The sequence below is a fragment of the Scyliorhinus torazame genome, chromosome 12, assembly GCF_047496885.1.
Source record: "Scyliorhinus torazame isolate Kashiwa2021f chromosome 12, sScyTor2.1, whole genome shotgun sequence".
Taxonomy (NCBI): Eukaryota; Metazoa; Chordata; class Chondrichthyes; order Carcharhiniformes; family Scyliorhinidae; genus Scyliorhinus; species Scyliorhinus torazame.
Window position 1 is genome coordinate 54,664,198 of NC_092718.1, and position 20,424 is coordinate 54,684,621.

At 44.7% G+C, this 20,424-nt stretch overlaps 1 protein-coding gene across 2 annotated transcripts in view; it reads left to right on the top strand.

Moving 5' to 3' along the window:
• The first annotated feature begins 694 nt into the window (after positions 1-694).
• The window catches only part of LOC140386406 (transmembrane 6 superfamily member 1-like), a 100,023-nt gene continuing 80,293 nt past the window's right edge, over positions 695-20,424 (top strand). The window contains exons 1-4 of one of the 2 annotated variants that reach the window (XM_072468722.1): positions 695-963; positions 14,702-14,805; positions 14,931-15,028; positions 18,355-18,458. In XM_072468722.1, coding sequence (XP_072324823.1) covers positions 872-963; positions 14,702-14,805; positions 14,931-15,028; positions 18,355-18,458 — 398 coding nt within the window. In that variant the 5' untranslated portion in view covers positions 695-871. The remainder of the gene's footprint in view (positions 964-14,701; positions 14,806-14,930; positions 15,029-18,354; positions 18,459-20,424) is intronic. The other variant, XM_072468723.1, reaches the window with a different exon arrangement.

Below are 20,424 nucleotides of genomic sequence, written 5' to 3' on the forward strand. Positions count from 1 at the left end.
TGGGGAAAAAAATTACCAATTCAACTTAGGAGTGTACATGTGTCACATGTGACTTGCCAACATGCTTTCCCCTCACTGCCATCTCACCGGGAAACTTGGGACATCCATAAAATGCTCTTTTAAAATTAAGGGATAGACAATTAGAGGCCTAAAGACGAGGGCGCTTTGCTGGACGTGGTCGTGGTCACAGAAAGAGAGAGATTGAGCCAATTTTAGCGTTAACGTTTAGAACGGTTGCAATCTGCAAAGGTTGATGATGATGGTGGCGCCACATACAGATTCTACCCACAAAAAAATTAAAGACATGCAAAATCTCATTATCGAATGCACAATGCTTTTTCACCCTAGTAACTATGCTTTGCAACAAAACGCACACACAAACAAACACGCACAGCTGACAGAAGAAGCTAAATGTTTCCAGTGTGTGCTAACAGCTTGCCCGGGCTACGTTTGACAGCTGGACGATGTGCTGACGTTAGGCGCATGGAGACCTGCCCAGAACCTACAGCTGGAATGTGATTGTGCGCTGGGATCAGAGCCAGCAGCAGCCAGCCAGTCAGCCTCTTGTGTGTTTTTGGAGTGCACAGCCTCCATCCCCACAGGAGAAACGGGTCCCCAGCACAACTGCTGCGCTTTCATCATTATTAACACTGCAACAATTCCGCTGCTTGAAGCTGAGTGAGAGACTGGGGGGGGGGGGGGAGAGGAAGTTGCAGCTCAATCTTTGGAAGGAGCAATGCTGGCTTCCCCTTTTTGATAACCTTGACAGGAGCCACAGAGAGAGAGAGGACACAGGAGTTCCACATCACTGATTCGCAGTTTTGCTAAAATAACCAAGTGACGTCTAATAAGAATTCCAATTTCAGCAACAATGACTGCTTCCTCTGCCACCAGGGTCTTTGTGTTATCACTCGTGTCAATCCCAGTGACCTCCCTGTTTAATTTCTTCTTCACAAACAGCAGGTAAGTCAGTCGGTGCTGATGTTCCAGGTCGTCCTTGATCTGTCCGTGCCTGTGCTGCGTTCCAAGTGCAGCAACAATTGGGGAATTCGTGCTGTTGTTTAAAAGTACATGAAAGTCGCGGGTGCAGGAGGGGCGGGTAGTGTTCAGCATTGTTCAAGCAGCACTGGAAGCTGGCAACTAAGCGGTTCGCCTTCTGTCCCTGGCCATCTGGGCTGGCACTTGTAATCTGTCTTCGATTAAGTGTCAGACTGGACCAAAATAAGCTTGCTTCGTATTTTTTGCATGAAGCTACTTTTATTTTTTTTTAAATCCGATTAGTCTGTCAAATATTCTTCCTGCTAAGAGTTGCTGCATGTTGGAACTTGCGGTCTGCATTCTATGTGACAGACATACACCTATATCTGGATTATTACATCATTAATAAAATTGCTGTTTTACTTTAGGAAAGGTTGTTATCAGTCCTTTAAAGGCTGATCTGTTTGTGTTTCTTGGATAACCCCTGCAATGTACTGTCACTGCCATAACAGCCTATAAAACACATAGAATATTTATGTTGTAAGTAATCATATTACTAACCTCATTTTGGTTAATCGTGGCATTTGAATTCTAACATTCTTTTTTTAGATCTGCATCGATAACTCTCTTCCCCCCCTACCTCATGCCCTAGTTTCTGGAACCTTTTCTGTCCCACTCACCCTCTCTCATATGAGAGGTAAAAGCTCAAGGATGAGTGCTTGCTCTCCGGTGTCGGGGGCAATATTTATCCTCTAAGCAAGCTCACTGAAACAGATTATCTGCTCATTATTTCACTGCTGTGTGTTTGTGGGTGTGGGATCTTGCTGTGCAAATTGGCAGCCCCCTGTTTGGTGCCTCAAAGATTGGTGTGGGAGAGATGGGTTCATGGGTCATTGGCACCAGTATTGGGGAAGGAGGGAGCTGTTCTGTGGGGACGGGCTCCACTTGAATCATGCTGGGACCAGAGTCCTGGCAAATTGAATAACCAGGGCTGTAGTCGGACTTTAAACTAAATAGTGTGTGCCTGGGGTGGGGATGAGGGTTCAATTGCATGGAAGTTTAAAAAATCAAAGCGTAAGGAGAAGGTAAGAGTACAGGTCAATGATGAGGCTAATTGTTACCAGAAAATGAAAGGAAGGGACAGAGTGTGTTAATGCCATTTGAGACCAGAAAATCGTTCAAGAGTAGGGAAAATTAATAGTCACACAAACTTAAAGGTTTTGTATCTGCATGCATGTGGCATTTGGAATAAGATTAATGAGTTAACAATACAAATAGAGATAAAGGGGTATGATTTGGTGGCGATTATTGAGGCATGGTTACAAGGGTACTCAGTCTTTTGGAAGGATAGACAGAAAGGAAAAGGAGTTGATGTAGTTTTGCAAGTAAAGGAAGGGATCAAGCTGCAATGAGAAATAATATTGGCACTGGAGATCAAGACGTGGTATCAGATTGGGTAGAAGTAAGGACGAGCAAGGGAAAGAAATCCCTGGTGGGAGAAATCTGTAGGTTCCCTAATAGTGGTTCCACAGTATAAACCAGGAAATACTGCAGGCATGTAAGAAAGGTACGACAATAATCATGGTGATTTCAATATGCATATAGACTGGATTAATCAAATTGACAAGGGTATCCTCGACGGAGAGTTCATACAGTGTAGAGATTGTTTATTAGAATAATATGTTGTTGAACCAACCAGGAGGCATGGAATTTTGGATTTATTGCTTTGCAATGAGATGGGATTAAATAATGATCTTGTAGTAAAGGGTCCATTAGGGAAGAGTAATCATTGCATGCTTGAATTTTAAATTCAGTTTAAGGGCAATAAGCCTGAGTCTTACACTAATGTTCTGGTGTTAATGTAATTACATAGGCATGAGGACAGATTTGGCCTCAGTGGCCTGGGAAGAAAGACTAAATGCCTGCCACTGATGATCAGTGGCAGGCATTTAAGGAGATATTCAATTCTTCCCAACTAAAATATATTCCAGAGAGAAAGAAAGATTGTAAGAGGGGAAAATGCATCCATGGTTAGCAAGGAGGTTAAATATAACATAAATGCAAAAACTAAAGCATGCCAGATAGCAAAGGTCAGTGGCAGGCTGGAGGATTGGGAAACCTTTTAAAGATCAACAAAGGGTGACTAAAACAGTAGTAAAAAGATAAATTATAAATTATGTTAGAAATCTAGGGCAAAATATAAAATTGGATAGGAAAAAATTCTATAAGTATATAAATATATTAACAGGACGAGAGTAGCTGAAATCAATGTTGGCCCTTTAGAGAATAAGACTGGAGAGCAAAGATGTTGCTCGAGCTTTTAAAAATGTAACTTAAATTGCAGACGTTCAATTTGAAGGTTGTTCTAAGGAGTTCTCAGGGGTTCGCTCCATAAACTTCTCTGCCTATTCTGGCAGTGATCTGCCTCAGGGGCAGTCACTGCGACTAGAAGGAGCTCTCAGTGAGGATAGACTGTGGGGACAAGTTGAGATAAGTATCCTGCAGAGGGCGGCAGAGCGGCGACACTGATTGGCTGTTGCAGGGAGTGAATTGTGGAAAGCTGCTGTCGGGTGAGTTTCTAGAAATAATATTTTTCAGGCGGTGGCTACACCCGAGACACTACACAGGTAGTGTCTCCCACTCATCCTCCTCCTCTAACCAAAAAAAAAGACTTTGTGGTGCGTTGGTGAGGTAAGCTTTCCTTTTCCTCTCTCCACCCTTCCACTACCTCCAACCTGCGGGGAATGTGAAAATCAGGTAAGCTTTTTTTTTTCTCTCTGTAATTGTCAAGTGGATAAATGGAAGGGATGGCAGAGAGCGCAGTGCAATGTTCCTCCTGCAGGATGTTCGAGGCGAGGGACACCGTCAGTGGCCCTGCTGATGTTCACCTGCGGGAGTGCACCCATCTCCAGCTCCTCAAAGACCGTGTTAGGGAACTGGAGCTGGAGCTGGATGAACTGAGGATCATTCGGGAGGCAGAGTCGGTTATAGATAGAAGCTACAGGGGTGTAGTTACTCCTAAGAATGAAGGTAGATGTGTGACGTTTAAAAGGAGGGGGAAGAAGCAGTCAGCGCAGGGATCCCCTGCAGTTGTTCCCCTCAATAACAGGTATACCATTTTGGATACTGTTGGGGGGGGGCATACCAGAGGTAAGCAACGGTGACCAGGTCTCTGGCACTGAGTCTGTCCCTGTGGCTCAGAAGGGAAGGGGGGAGAGCAGGGGAGCATTAGTTATTGGAGACTCTCTAGTTAGAGGTACAGATAGGCGGTTCTGTGGCAACGATAGAGGCTCACCGTTGGTGTTTTGCCACCCGGGTGCCAAGGTCTGTGACGTCTCTGATCGTGTTTTCAGGATCCTTAAGGGAGAGGGGGAACAGCCACAAGTCGTGGTACACATCGGTACCAACGACACACGTAGGAAAAGGGACGGGGATGTAAAACAGGAATTCAGGGAGCTAGGGTGGAAGCTGAGAGCCAGGACAGACCGTGTTGTCATCTCTGGTTTGCTGCCAGTGCCACGTATAAGCGAGGTGAGGAACAGGGAGAGAGTGCAGTTAAACACGTGGCTACAGGGATGGTGTAGGAGGGAGAGTTTCAGTTACTTGGAGCACATTCTGGGGAAAGTGGGACCTGTACAAACAGGACGGGTTACACCTGAACCAGAGGGGCACCAATATCCTGGGAGGGAAATTTGCTACAGCTCTTCGGGGGGGTTTAAACTAATTTGGCAGGGGGATGGGAAACTGATTTGTAGTCCAGGAGATAGCGTTGCTGGAGTTCAGGAAGTTGAGGGTAGTGCAGTACTAAGGAAGGTACCAAGGTCACAAGAGTGGACCTGCAAGCATGAAGGTGGTTTGAAGTGTGTCTACTTCAATGCGAGGAGCATCAGGAATAAGGTTGGTGAGCTTGAAGCATGGATTGGTATCTGGGACTACGGTGTGGCCATTATGGAGACGTGGATAAAACAGGGGCAGGAATGGTTGTTGGAGGTTCCGGGGTTTGGATGTTTCAGTAAGATTAGGGAAGGTGGTAAAAGAGGTGGAGGAGTAGCATTGTTAATCAAGGACAGTATAATGGCTGCAGAAAGGCAGTTTGAGGAAGATCTGTCTACTGAGGTAGTGTGGGCTGAAGTTAGAAATAGGAAAGGAGCGGTCACTTTGTTAGGAATTTTCTATAGGCCCCCAAACAGTAACAGAGATGTGGAGGACAAGATTGCAATGCAGATTTTGGATAGGGGCGGTAGCCACAGGTTAGTTGTCATGGGTGACTTTGACTTTCCAAATATTGATTGGAACCACTATAATTTGAATAGTTTGGATGGGGCTGTTTTTATCCAGTGTGTGCAGGAGGGTTTCCTCACACAATATGTGGATAGACCGACAAGAGGCGGGGCCGCATTGGATTTGGTACTGGGTAATGAACCGGGCCAAGTGTTAGATTTGGTTGTGGGAGAGCACTTTGGAGATAGTGACTACAATTCGGTGACTTTCACTATAGCAATGGAGAGGGATAGGAACATACGGCAGGGCAAGGTTTATAACTGGGGGAAGGGTAATTACGATGCGATTAGGCAAGAATTGGGGAGCATAAGATGGAAATAGGAACTGTCAGGGATAGACATAATTGAGATGTGGAGCTTATTCAAGGAGCAAATACTGCGTGTCCTTGATATGTATGTCTCTGTTAGGCAGGGAGGAAATGGTCGAGTGAGGGAACCATGGTTTACAAAAGAGGTTGAATGTCTTGTCAAGAGGAAGAAGGGGGCTTATGTAAGGATGAGAAAACAAGGTTAAGTTAGGGAACTTGGGGGATACAAGATAGCTAGGAAGGAACTCAAGAAAGGGCTTAGGAGAGCTAGGAGAGGGCATGAGAAGTCCTTGGCGGGTAGGATCAAGGAAAACCCCAAGGCTTTTTACACTTATGTGAGGAATAAAAGAATGACCAAGGTGAAGTTAGGGCCAGTCAAGGGCAGTAGTGGGAACGTGTGCATGGAGTCTGAAGATATAGGAGAGGCCCCAAATGAATACTTTTCTCCAGTGTTCACAAAGGAGAGGGGCCATGCTGTTGAGGAGGATAGTGCAATACAGGCTGGTAGGCTGGAGAAGGTAGATATTCGGAAGGAAGATGTGTTAGAAATTGTGAGAAGCCTGAGGATAGATAAGTCCCCTGGGCCTGATGGGATATATCCTAGGATTCTTTCGGAGGCGAGGGATGAGATTGCAGAGCCTTTGGCTTTGATCTTTATGTCCTTACTGTCTACAGGAATAGTGCCAGAAGACTGGAGAGAGGCGAATGTTGTCCCCTTGTTCAAGAAAGGGAATAGGTATAACCCTGGGAATTATAGGCCGGTTAGTCTCACTTCGGTCATAGGTAAATTATTGGAAAGGGTCCGAAGGGATAGGATTTATGATCATTTGGAAAGATACAGCTTAATCCAGGATAGTCAGCACGGATTTGTAAGGGGTAATTCTTGCTTCACAAGTTTGATTGTATTCTTTGAGGAGGTAACTAAGTACATAGATGAAGGTAGAGCAGTTGATGTCTTATACATGGATTTTAGTAAGGCATTTGATAAGGTGCCCCATGGTTGGCTCATGCAGAAAGTAAGGAGGCATGGTATAGAGGGAAATTTGGCCGATTGGATCAGTAACTGGCTATCAGAGGGTGGTGGTAGATGGTAGTCACTAGCGGTGTACCACAGGGATCAGTGCTGGGTCCTCTGCTATTTGTGATTTTTATCAATGACTTGGATGATGGAGTTGAAGGTTGGATTAGTAAATTTGCTGATGACACCAAGATTGGTGGAGTAGTGGATAATGTGGAGGGCTGTTGTAGGCTGCAAAGAGACATTGATAGGATGCAGAGCTGGGCTGAAAAGTGGCAGATGGAGTTTAACCCTGTTAAGTGTGAGGTGATTCATTTTGCTAGGCTAAATTTGAATGTGGATTACAGGGTTAACGGCAGGGTTCTGAAGAATGTGGCGGAGGAGAGAGATCCCGGAGTTCATGTCCATAGATCTCTGAAAGTTGCCACCCAAGTAGATAGAGCCGTGAAGAAAGCCTATAGTGTGTTAGCATTTATTAACAGGGGGATTGAGTATAAGAGCTGTGAGGTTATGCTGCAACTGGTCAAGACCTTGTTCAGACCACATTTGGAGTATTGTGAACAGTTCTGGTCACCTCATTATAGGAAGAATGTGGAAGCATTGGAAAGGGTGCAAAGGAGATTTACCAGGATGCTGCCTGGATTGGAGGGTAGGTCTTATGAGGAAAGGTTGAGGGAGCTAGGGCTTTTCTCATTGGAGCGAAGGAGGTTGAGAGGTGACTTAATTGAGGTGTATAAGATGATGAGAGGGATAGATAGAGTGGACGTTCAGTGACTTTTTCCTCGGTGGATGTAGCTGTTACAAGGGGGCATAAGTATAAGGTTCATGGTGGAAGATATAGGAGGGATGTCCGAGGTAGGTTCTTTACTCAGAGAGTGGTTGGGGCGTGGAACGCACTCCCAGCTGTGGTAGTGGAGTCGGACACTTTAGGAACTTTCAAGCGGTTATTGGATAGGCATATGGAGTGCACTAGAATGATTGGGATTAGGTTGATTTGATTTTAGTTTCAGACTAGTTCGGCACAACATCGTGGGCCGAAGGGCCTGTACTGTGCTGTACAGTTCTATGTTCTATGTATATGTTCTATTCACCTTTGTCTTATCCCTTGCTCTCTCAAAGCTACCTTTTTGACCCAACTATTGGCCACATTTCCCTATTCCTTTTGTGATTTAATGTCAAAGGCACCACCTTCAGAACACAGACGACAGACAGTTGAAGGGAACAAAATGGTGTTTAAATTCAGTTAATGGAGAATATGGAGTTTAAAGTGTGGAGAGTTGAATTCTTACAAACCCAATCCTCAAACGTAGCCCAGTAGTGTAAGGAAATCACTTAATTGAACAAACTCTTCATTTTGAAAGCAGGCTCAAATTCAGTCCACAGTTCACAAACACCAATGCAGTACTGAGCGAGTGTTGCATTATCAAAGGTACACCACAACAATTATTGGTAGTCATGACACGATTCCAAGCAGAGGGTTGCATGAAGTTGAAGGTTGGATTAGTAAATTTGCTAATGACACCAAGATTGGTGGAGTAGTGGATAATGTGGAGGGCTGTTGTAGGCTGCAAAGAGACATTGATAGGATGCAGAGCTGGGCTGAAAAGTGGCAGATGGAGTTTGATCTTCATTCATCACATTGTATGATAATCAATAGTAAGGAAGAGGTTTGGAGTCAAAAGGTCCCTGCACGTTGCAGCTGTCATGCATGAAGCAACTTAAAAGATGTTGTTGACAATTATATTGTTAATGATACTATTCATGGGAAGCACTTTGAGATATTTTATTATATTAAAGACACTGTATAAATGTAAGCTGCCGTTTGTTGCCTTAAAAAGTGCTGAGGGTGAACATTCCCAGTCATTCACCTGCTGTATCAAGGGGCCATAAATTTTAGGTGAATGGTGGAAGATATAGGGGGGGATGTCAGAGGTAGGTTTTTTACCCAGAGAGTAGTGGGGGCATGGAATGCACTGCCTGTGGAAGTAGTTGAGTCAGAAACATTGGGGACCTTCAAGCGGCTATTGGATAGGTACATGGATTACGGTAGAATGAGTGTAGATTAATTTGTTCTTAATCTAGGACAAAAGTTCGGCACCACATCATGGGCCGAAAGGCCTGTTCTGTGCTGTATTTTTCTATGTTCTATGTTCTATGTATTGCTCTAATTTTGACAAAACATTGAAGTTAAATATGTTGGCGCAGTTTGTGCTGCCCTTATGCCAAAGCAATGCCAGCTGAGTACGAAAGGCATTGAAAAACGTCCTAGTCTTCGTCTTGGATGCTTGAAGAAAAGTCCAGCCATGTACAACCAGTGTACATTGGGACATAGGAGCAGGGGAGGTCATTCTGTCCATCGAGCTTGCTCTGCCATTCAGTCTGATCATGGCCCATCGTCCACTTCAATGTCTTTTCCCCACTCTGTCCCCATATCCCTTTACACCATTGATATTTAGAAATCTGCCAATCTCTGCTTTAAACATACTCAATGACTGAACTCCCACAACCCTTTTGGGTAGAAAATTCTGAAGATTCACAGCCCTCTGAGTAAAAGGATTTCTCCTCATCTCTGTCCTAAGTGGCTTCCCCCTTATTTAAAATTGTGCCCCCTGGTTCTAGACTTCGAACCAGGGAAAACATCTGACCTGCATCTACCCGGTCTATCCCTTTAATTATTTTGTAGGTTTCAATGTGATCACCTCTTATTCTTCGGAACTCTTGAGAATACAGGCCCAATTTCCCCAAACTCTCTTCATTAGACAGTCCCGCCATCCTGGTAAGAAGTCTGATAAACCTTCATTAATCCCCCTCTATGGAAATAATATCCTCTCTAAGGTAAGGGGACTAAAACTGCACACAGTGCTCCAAGTGCATTCTAACCAAGGTTCTATTTAATTGAAACAAGACTTTGCTAATCCTGTACTCTAATCTTCTTGTGATAAAGGCCAACATACAATGAGCCTTCCTAATAACTTACTGCAGCTGCATGTTAGTCTTCAGTGACTTATGGACAAGGATACCCAGGTCCCTTTGTACATCTACACTTTCTAATCTTTCACTTGGAAATATTACATTTGGTCCCCACATCCAAATCATTGATAAATATTGGGCATGATTTTCCCATCGGGCGGCTAAGTGTCGACGCCGGCGTACAAACGGGAGTGTTTTACTCCGGCGTCGCCACCCGTTCCGGAACCCCATTCCCCGGCCCACAGAGGGGTAGCATGGCGCTGGAATGGCCCACGCCGCTCCAGCCCCGATCCCGGCATGAACCCGGCGCCGCGGGTTCCGCGCATGCTCTGTTGGGCCGGCGCCAACTAGCGCATGTGCAGTAGCCTTCTTCCCCGCGCCAACCCAAACGCCAAATGGCGCAGGGCTACAGGAGCCGGCGCGGAGGAAAGGAGGTCCCCAGCCAGAGAGGCCTGCTTGCCGATCGGTGGGCCCTGAAAGCGGGCCAGGCCACTACGGAGGCCCCCCTGGCATCGGACCCCCCCTTCCCCCCACACAGGCCGCCCCCGGACTCTTCAAAGCCAAGGTTCCGCCAGCTCAGAGGATGTTAGAATGGCGCCGGCGGGTCTCGGATTCTTTGTGACGGCCAATTGGCCCATCTGGGCCAGGGAATCACCGCGCCGGCCCGGGTCGGAGAGTCGGCGCATACCCCGACCAGCACCGCGCCGGTCATGCTGGTGCCAATGGCGGTGATTCTCCGCTCTGCGGAGAATTGCGTCGGGACGTCGGGGCGGTATGGCGCGATTCGCGTGGCGCTGCGTCGATTCTCCGACCATTGTGTCTCAAGTACCGATCCTTGTGGTACCCCACCAGTTACAGCCTGCCAACATGAGAATGACCTGTTTATTACTACTTTCTGTTTCCTGTTTGTTAACCTGTCCTTAATCCATGCCAGTATATTATCTCCTATCCCATGTGCTTTAATTTTGCTAATTAACCTCCTGCAGGGGATTTTATCAAAGGCGTTCCTTAGGTCCAAGGACACTAAGTCCATCGGCTCTCGTATATCAATTCTGTTAGTAACATCCTCAAAAAACCCACAAATTTGTCAAACATGATTTTCCTTTCATAAATCCATGTTGACTACGCCCAATGAGATCATCATTATTTGAGTCTTGATTCATAATATCCTTTAGAACAAATTCCAACATTTTCCCTATATCTGATGTAAGGCTAACAGGTCTGTAGTCCCCTGTTTTCTCTCTTCCTCCCTTCTTAAATAGTGGGATGAAATTTGCTACCTTCCAATCTGTAGGAGCCATTCCAGAATCTATAGAAGTTTGGAAGACGATCACCAATCATAGAAATCCTATGGTGCAGAAGGAGGCCATTCAGTCCATCGAGTCTGCACCAACACTCCAAAAGAGCACCCTACCTAGGCCTAATCCCCCACCCTATCCCCGTAACCCCACCTAATCTTCGGGCACTTAGTGGCAATTTAGCATGGTCAGTCCACCTACCCTACACATCTTTGGACAATGGGAGAAACTGGAGTGCCCGGAGGAAACCCATGCAGACAGGGGGGAACTAGCAAACTCCACACAGGCAGTCTCCTGAGGTCAGTATTGAACCCGGGTCCCTGGCACTGTGAGGCAGCAGTGCTAACCTGTGGTGAATGTATTTCACCTAATGCATGAGCTGTCTGTACTGTCTGTATAATGATGTGACCCATGACCTGGAAGTGATGATACGGGCTACTTCCAGGTACTGTACTGGAACCCCGGTGGGCTCCGCCTCTGGCTCCGCCCTCACCGGGGCCATATATATTCCGGCCACCTATGGGTGGCACTCATTTGTACAGCCGACTCTGGCAGGCGAGTTCATGGATATGAAAGCCTAATGTTCACTTGTTCTCACGGTCTCACAGTGAATTGACGGTATAACATAACCCCTATCTACTATCCTCCACTGTCACAATGCATCTGATATCTCTACAGCAAACTATTTCAATACTTTGGGGTGTAGAACATCAGGTTCCGGAGACATAAATCTTTTAATTTTTCTCAGTAATCTTTTCAATACGACCTGCTTACTAATACTAATTTCTTTCAATTCCTCATTCTCCCTATTTCCTTGGATCACTAATTCTGGGAGATTTCTTTATCTCCCTCAGTGAAGACAGACTCATGGTAATCATTTAACCTCTCTACCATTTCTCTGTTCTCCATTACAAATTCGCCCGACTCTGCCTGTAATAGGTCACATTTGTCTTAGCCAAATGTTCCTCTTTTTGCATATCTATCGAAGCTTTTGCAGTCTGTTTTGATGGTTTTTGCTAGTTTACATTCATGTTCTCGTCTCCCTTTCTGTATCAATTTCTTGGTCCTCCTTTGCTGTGTTCTAAAATCCTCCTCATCCTCAGGTTTATTACTATTTCAGGCAACTTTATAAGCATTTTCTTCTAATCTTACGCAATCTTTAACTTCCTTTGTTAACCACAACTGACTGACTTTTTGGCAGATTTTGTGCCTTGAAGGAATGTATAATTTCTGTAAACTGCAATAATTATTCAAAGAAGTTGCTTGTGTACCGTCATTCCTTTTAGTGCATTTTCTCAATCCACCTCAGATATGTTCCCCTCATACCTTCCTTTGTTCAAACCTAGCACCATGGCTTTAGATTAAATTACTTCATTTTCAAACATAATGTAAAATTCTATCATATTGGATTGGATTGTGACATGTACCGAGGTACACTGAAATGCACTGTTCCGCATACAGTCCAGACAGATAATTCCATACGTGAAAAGAAACATAGGACATACAGTAATGCACAATATAAATACATAGCCACAGGCAACGAGTGAGGATACGGAGTGCCATACTACTCATGACTCTGGTAACAGCGGGGCAGAAGCTGTTTTTGAATCTGTTAGTGTGTGTTTTCAAACTTGTACCTCCTGCCTGGTGGAAGAAGTTGGAAGAGTGAATAAGCCGGGTGGGAGGGGTCTTTGAATATGCTGCCTGCATTCCCAAGGCAGACAGGTGTCGAGGTGTAGACAGAGTCAATGGATGGGAGGCGGGTTCGCGGGACACACTGGGCTGTGTTCACGACTCTCTGTAGTCACTCATTCCAAAAGGTTCTTTTACGACAAGCTTATAATAATAATAATTTTTATTAGTGCCACAAGTAGGCTTACATCAACACTGCAATGAAGTTACTGTGAAAATCCCCTGTTTGCCACACTGCGATGCCTGTTCGAGTACACTGAGGAAGAATTTAGAATGTCCAATTCACCTAACAAGCACATCTTTCAGTATCTGTGAGAGGAAACCGGAGCACCCGGAGGAACCCCGCAGGCACGGGGAGAACGTGCAGACTCTATACAGACAGTGGCCCAAATCGGGAATTTAAGCCGGGACCCTGGCGCTGTGAAGCAACAGTGCTAACCGCTGTATGTGCTGTGGGATCTTTTACATCCACCTGAGAGGGCAGTTGGGCCTTTAGTTTCTTATGAAAACGAAAACACCTCCAATAATGAAGCACTTGCTCAGTCTTGCACTGAAGTTTGTGAACTGTGAACGGAATTAGAGCCTGATTTCCAAATGAAGGGCTTGTGTAATCAAATGATGCAAACTTGTTTCCATTTCCAACACTGCTGGACCACATTTGAGGATTGAATTTATAAGAATTCAACTCTCTACCCACTAGCTTCCAAATCCTCCAATAACTGGATTTAAATATCATGGGCTGGATTCTCCGATTCTGAGACTAAATGGTGATGCAGGCATAGGAACGGTGGCCTTTTGCGACTGAAAAAATGGCACAAACGGCCACCGATTTCCCGTCTGGTGAGGGTTAGCTGGCACACAGCGTAGAGCACCCAGCTCTAGCTGCCGATACGGCCAGAGAATTGCCGGGTCCGTGGCCACGCATGCGCACAGTCGAGGCCTGCAGTGGCCGCGGCCTGCCAAATAGTGCCCCCCTTTGGTCAGGCTCGCCACCCCCGGCCCACTCCCCACCAGTGCCCCAGCCCCTGACAAAGTCCCCCCCGCCAGAGTCATGGATCGGCTCTCCCCCGACTGTGACGGCGCTCAACTCAGTCCGCAGCTGCCACATCGAGTTCCTGACAAAAAAATAGCGTGAGAGAACCACATCGTCGGGAACTCGGCCCTTCGGGGGCGGAGCATCAGGGAAGGGCCTCAGGCAATTCCCTGAGGCTGTCCATACGGCGTGTGGTGTGCTCCTATATTACGCCGTTTTGGAGCGGGTGGAGGATCGTAAAAGCGGCGTCGCGCCCGATTTCGGTGCCAACATGGATTCTCCGACCGATCGCCGAATTCAACTTTGGGGTCAGAGACCGTAGAATCCAGCCCATCATATTTTCCCCTTCAGCTGCCTGTCCTGGTAGTTTTCTGAAGGCAGTGCCTCATGGAGTATAATCCCCCAGGATGCAGTCCCATGTCACTTTTGATCAGACGTCAGAATGCGATACTCGCTATCACAAGAATGGTTGGGGCAAATCGCATAGAAACATTTAAGGGAAGCTGGTTAAACGCATGAGGGAGATTGGAATAAACAGTTGCGCTGACAGGGGTAGATAATGAGGGGTGGGAGGAGTCTTGTGGAGCTGAAGCACGGTATGGTTCACTGGGTCCCACTGGCCTGTCTGTGGTGTAAATTCTATTAAGTTCTACGTAATACCATAATTTAACTCCCCAAATTTACCATAACCACCATTAGCAACCATGCTTTCAGTTGTCTAGGCCAGGAACTCAGGGACTCCCTACCTAAAGCCTTCTCCCTCAATTCGGCATTGAGTTCCCATGAATGAGGGCCCCCTCTCAATTCTCCCTTACGAGGCCTCAGGCACGTCTAGAAATGTTTGCTGGGTGGCTTTCGCGGGAACTGTGCGATTTACCTTGCTCCTTGAAGCCTGCCTCCTTGATCACACTTTGTCCTCATATCTGTTTACGTGATTTGATGTCAAATTGTATAACGCTCGTGGGATATATTGCTATATTAAAGGCACAATATAAATGTGAGTTGGTGTTGAATGATATTATTGCATTTTATTTCAGTAATAGAGGTCAAACTCTTTAACAAAACATCAAATAAAATGAGGCTTTTTAAAAAAAACTGGTTGACATTTATTTTTACTTTGGCAGCCCCTGGACAATCTTGATTGTTGCATTGTTGGTCTTGATTTCGGTTGCAATAATTGCATTTTTTCTGGTAAAAAAGAAACCACCAAAGGATCCTTTATTCTACAGTGAGTATTGATGAATTACGGTGAAAGTAATCATGTGCAAATCCAATTGATTTGCCTAATTTAATACTTTGAGAAAAGCCTGAAATGGATCCCATGATAATTGTGCACCATTTTCTTCATGGTAGTTTATGCAGTGTTTGCATTTACCAGTGTGGTGGACCTTATTATAGGACTTGAACAAGATGGACTCATTGATGGATTCATGACTCATTACTTGAAAGAGGTAAGCAAAAACGGTATGAATCCACTGTGAAAGGATTTAGGATGAATTTTGACTTGGGCAATACTATGAAGTACACATTTAGACATCTCTGGTGAACATACAAGAACACAAAAACACAAGAGTTAGGAGCAGGAGTAAGTCAATTTTCCTCTCAAGCCATTCGATAAGATCTGATTGTGACCTCAACTTTATTTTCCAATCTGTTCCACATTACTGTCAACCCTCTTGTCGATCAAAAATCTACCGAACTCATCCTTGACTATAATTAATGGCCAAGTCATTACTGCTGTCTGGGGGAGAGGTATCCATAAACTAACGACCCTCTAATAGAAATGCTCCTCCTTATCTCAGTCATAAATATAAAAGTGCCTAATTTTAAATTGTAATCCCCGAGTTTTTGACTCTCCTGCAAGAGGAAATATTTTCTCAACATCCAGCCTAAGTCTCCTCAGGATCTTGTATGTTTCAAAAAGAACACATCTCATTTTTTTCTAAGCCCCAGTGGGTACAGGTCCAACCTGCCCAGCCTACCTGAAAACAAAAATGACAACAATATTTCCTGAAGTCAAAATGACCCGTAGACATTGGAGAAATCAATTTTGTCTGCAGCACAATTCTTCACGAGTAGGTTGAGTTAAAAAAGGATCCCTGTCCTGTGGGAGCACTACTTTGGGAGTGGTGGCTTATGATGGAGACTAAGTTTAAAAAAGCAAAATTGGTCGCTTGGTAACACAGAAATTGAATATTGCAAAACACAAAATCCTGTCGAAGCATTTCATCTTGCACTCATCAGGATAGATGCAAGAATTTGAAATTTCAAAGGGGAAAACAATATATAATGCATGAAAAAAGCTTGGTTGGCAAGTGGACTCTGGGGGATAACTACTCTGGTGCATTCTCCATGGCAATGCCTCGACCAATCAAAGTCCACTTGCCAACCACTCAGCACCCCTTTTCTCGCACAGTATTAATTGTTGTTCCCGTTGACATTTGCATCTGTCCTGAGCAGTGCAAGACAAAAACCTTGATAGCGTTTCCCTTTTTACAGCAATGCTAAAGCAAAATTACTTATTAAAGATGTAATTGTGTCCCAGTGTCATGTATAATTCTCCCTGCTCTCCCTACTTAAACTGAATTCAATGTGTCAGTTGAGTAGAATCATCTTAAGTTGTAGAACAAGCTTTTGTCCAATGCTGAGAGGTACCGACTGACAGATTTTCAGATAATGATGACCTCCAGAAAGTCTTTTGCTCACTGAATCTCGACAGAGATAACTTGTGTTTACTTTGTCCTTTGAGTAACCTTGGGTAGAGATTTTCTTTGTGCTATTTTTAGTGAAATCATAAACCCGTGCGTAAAGATATTTTGCCAGAGGTAATGAATGGAGGAAACCTTTCCTTATTTTTCAAACTCGGTCAGAGAGATCATTTTTTGTTCAAAGGAGATTGCGGGGGCTTAGGGATTCTACAGAGTGGGTCTCGATTGCTCGAGGCCTTCAGTGGTGGGTGGCAGAGATACACTAATCAGAGGAAAGAAACTTTTTGGATGGGGCGGTTAGAGGAATTACAGATATACAAGGCCATGAAGTGATCTAACTATAAGAGTATGAATTTGTAAACTTCAAATGTACACCATCCTTCCCCATCTCTATCCTCACTTTCATCTCTTCCTCACCATTTTTATGATCATGGACCCCCACCCACACCACCCCTCCCCCACCTCTGCCACTGCCACCCATTTGCTATCTCGTAACCTTTTTCAATCACTGTGTCTCCAATTTCTCTGCTAAAGATATAATAATAATAATTGCTTATTGTCACAAGTAGACTTCAATGAAGTTACTGTGAAAAGCCCCTAGTCGCCACATTCCGCGCCTGTTTGGGGAGGCCGGTACGGGAATTGAACCCGCGTTGCTGGCCTTGCGCTGCATTACAAGCCAGCTGTTTAGCCCACTGTGCTAAACCAGCCCTGTTTGAAAAATAAGATATTGATCCGTTGAACATGTTCAGTCATGTTACGGATAGCTTGACCCGCTCCCTTCACAATGACCTTAGCGAACCCACACTTCAGCTGTTTGGCAAGCATGAAATTCAGTGACAGCAAACTGGTATTGAAGTTACAGCCATGATCTTATTCAAAGGCGGGGCAGGCCTGAGGGGCCGAGTGGTAGATTCCTGTTCCTAATGTGCTGGTAAATTGTGTCTATTATTGGCAGGTTCATACAATTGCATTGTACATTAATTTCTGTGATAATGAATATTGATATTTGATAACATTCGAAGCAGAGCAGCAAAAGGCCAGATAGCATGATTTTGGTAGGATTCCTACAGCAGGGATCCAACATGAACAAAGTGGGCCAAATGGCCTCCTTCTGCTCTCTAAAACATTTACAGTTACTTTGAATGGAAGCATACTTGTGTCATGTTACTGAGCCATGTCTTGTTACCATGTTACTTGTGTCATGTTACAGTTTGAATAAACTCTGGTGAATAATAGTTCACCGTGTCCGTGTTCATGAACCCTTCTTCAGAAAAAGAAACCTGCAGTCAGGTGGTGTCTTCCTGAAGCTGAACTGGGTTAGGTACTCATGAAACAGTTGATGGAGAGATCAATCTCAGCGATACTCCTCTGGTTTCATTTGAATAGTAGGAAGGGAAATTGGGTGTCATTTGCGATTGAATTCTACAATGGAAAATTGGGGCGCAGTTCAACTCTGAAATGAGAAAATAGCTGAAGTTACTTTTCTTTTTTAAGGGGCAATAGTGTACAGCAAATGAAAGTAATGAATTGACCTTTGATTGCTGTTTTCAATGAGATTTATAAATTAAGGAACAAATTGATGCCAGGTTGGTCAGTTGGGTACTGAGTTCCATGCCTCACAGCTCCAGGGACCCGGGTTCAATTCCGGCCTCGGTGTCTGTGTGGAATTTGCACTTTCTCCCCGTGTCTGCGTGGGTTTCCTCCGGGTGCTCCGGTTTCCTCTCACAGTCCAAAGATGTGCAGGTTAGGTGGATTACAGTGAAGCCACAGTGCTATCCACTTGTGCTACCGTACTGCCTTAAGGCTGGCAGTCTTCATTTCATAGGAATAAATAAATATAAGGGAGTTTTCAATGTGGCTTTCAAACATTTTGTAATCACAAAGTTTACTGATTTACATTTTTGCAGCATTGATAAACATTAAAGTTATGAGCTTTTCTTGAATTTACGGTCAGTATTAAGTGTAAAGAAAAGTTTTTAACCAAGTAATAAAGTCAGATGCTTTGATGCTAACTGTTGTTTGACCTTTGTAAATACAATGGTTGCCCTTCTCTTTTTATTGTACAGGGTGAACCTTACCTGAGTACAGGCCATGGCCATATGATTTGCTACTGGGATGGTTCAGCACATTATTTGATGTATCTCCTGATGGTCGCAGCTATCGCATGGGAGTAGGTTACATAAGCAGTTTCTGCTTTAAAGAGAACGTGATTGTCAATGTCCATCTGAATTGCATTGCATGTGAAGCAAAACTCACAATTCCTAATGGCTACTTGGCATGATTTCAAAACTGGGATATAATAATAGGGTTCGATGTTAACTCTAAGCGTGAATGGGATTTCAGCGAGTTAAACTCTTGCTATATGAGAGTCTCGCTAATATACTACATGTTATGCCTGTTCCAAAAGTATTAGGAATGCTCAATAAATGGCAGCCTTACCAAAGAAACCGACATCCTGAGGATTAATTAGAAGATGGACGTTCTCTACCACCAGCGTCCCATACTCCACATACTCTTATTTTCTCCAGTCAGCACATTTAGGCCAACTATCACACCACTTTGCTAATTTCTTGAGTAATTATAAGTAAAGTGGCCATAGTCCCAGATGACCATAGGCTGCTTTCCTCTTTGAAGGGGAAGAGCTGACCTGACTGGTGGTGATTTAACCTGAGGGTCACCACACCTCAGGCGAGGAGCAAGGTTGAGAAGGCGGATCTCAGCCGGTACTATAATTGAACCTGCGCTGTTGGCCTTGCTCTGAATCACAAACTAGCTGTCTAGCCAACTGAGCTGAGTATGGGCCTGATATGAAAAGATGAAAGCTATGTTCATTTTCCTTACGGCATCTTTCCATTTAAAAAAATTATTTTTCACGGAATGTGGGCATCGCATTTGTTGCCCATCCCTAATTGTCCTTGAGAAAGTGATGATGAGCTGCCAACAGCAGCAGTCCATTTGGTGTAGAAACGTCTACAGGATTGTTAGGGAAGGAGCTCCAGGAATTTGACCCAGCGACAGTGAAGGAACGATGATATATTTCCAAGACAGGATGGTGTGTAGATTGGAGGGGAACTTGCAGGTGGTGGTGTTCCCATGCTTCTACTGCCCTTGTCCTTCTAGGTGGTGGAGGTTGCAGGTTTCGAAGGTGCAGTTGGTGAGATGTTGCATTCATCTTGGAGATAGTACACACTGATGCTGCCACAGTGTGTAGATGGTGGAGGAAGTGAATGCTTAAGGTGGCGGATGGGGGTGGGGGTGGGGGGGGGGGGGGGGGGGGGCATTGAAAGTAGACTACTTTGTCCTGGTTGACGGTGTTGAGCTAACATTGTTTTTTTAAGGCTTACCTTATTGAAATGTTCTCCTTGTATCTAAATCCAAACCTTTGTCCCGTTTGATAAAACGGCAGGCCCTGAGATAATGGGAACCAAGCTTCAAAAGGTAGAATTATCACACAGGTTTCTAATAATTAATGTGCATCCCATGGTTCAGTAATAGGTTTTTGCTCAAAACTCTCTGCATATCCTTTAGTGATGCAGCATGGAATATAAAACAGACCTTGTTGGCAGTTTTATCTGATTTGATATAATGTTCAACATTGTGTTCATCACAGAGGAACCCCATTAACAAGCTGCAGATTGCTCAGAGGGACTATAAATTGATTGAGCGAGAGTTGAAAGTACTCAATCAAAGATTCTTGTTCTCCAAATGTAGGAGAATACCCTTTTGAACAAAACATTTTAATTTTGATCATGTGGATTTTTGAACAAGCTCCTTTCTTTATGAATGAGTTTGGAAAGGCTTTCATTGTAAAAGAACAACTGAGTGCCATTTTGCTCACCATTGTGCACTGCCTGGAAGTGCGGTAGAGGCAGCTTCAAGCGAGGCACTCAAGAGGGCATTGGATGATTATTGAATAGCAACAATGTGCAGGGGTATGGAGGTGGAACGGTAGCACAGTGGTTAGCACTGTTGCTTCACAGCTCCAGGGTCCCAGGTTCGATTCCCGGCTTGGGTCACCGTCTGTTTGGAGTTTGCATGTTCTCCCCATGTCTGCGTGGCTTTCCTCCCACAGTCCAAAGATGTGCAGGTTAGGTGGATTGGCTGTGCTAAATTGCCCGTAGTGTCCAAAAGTGTTA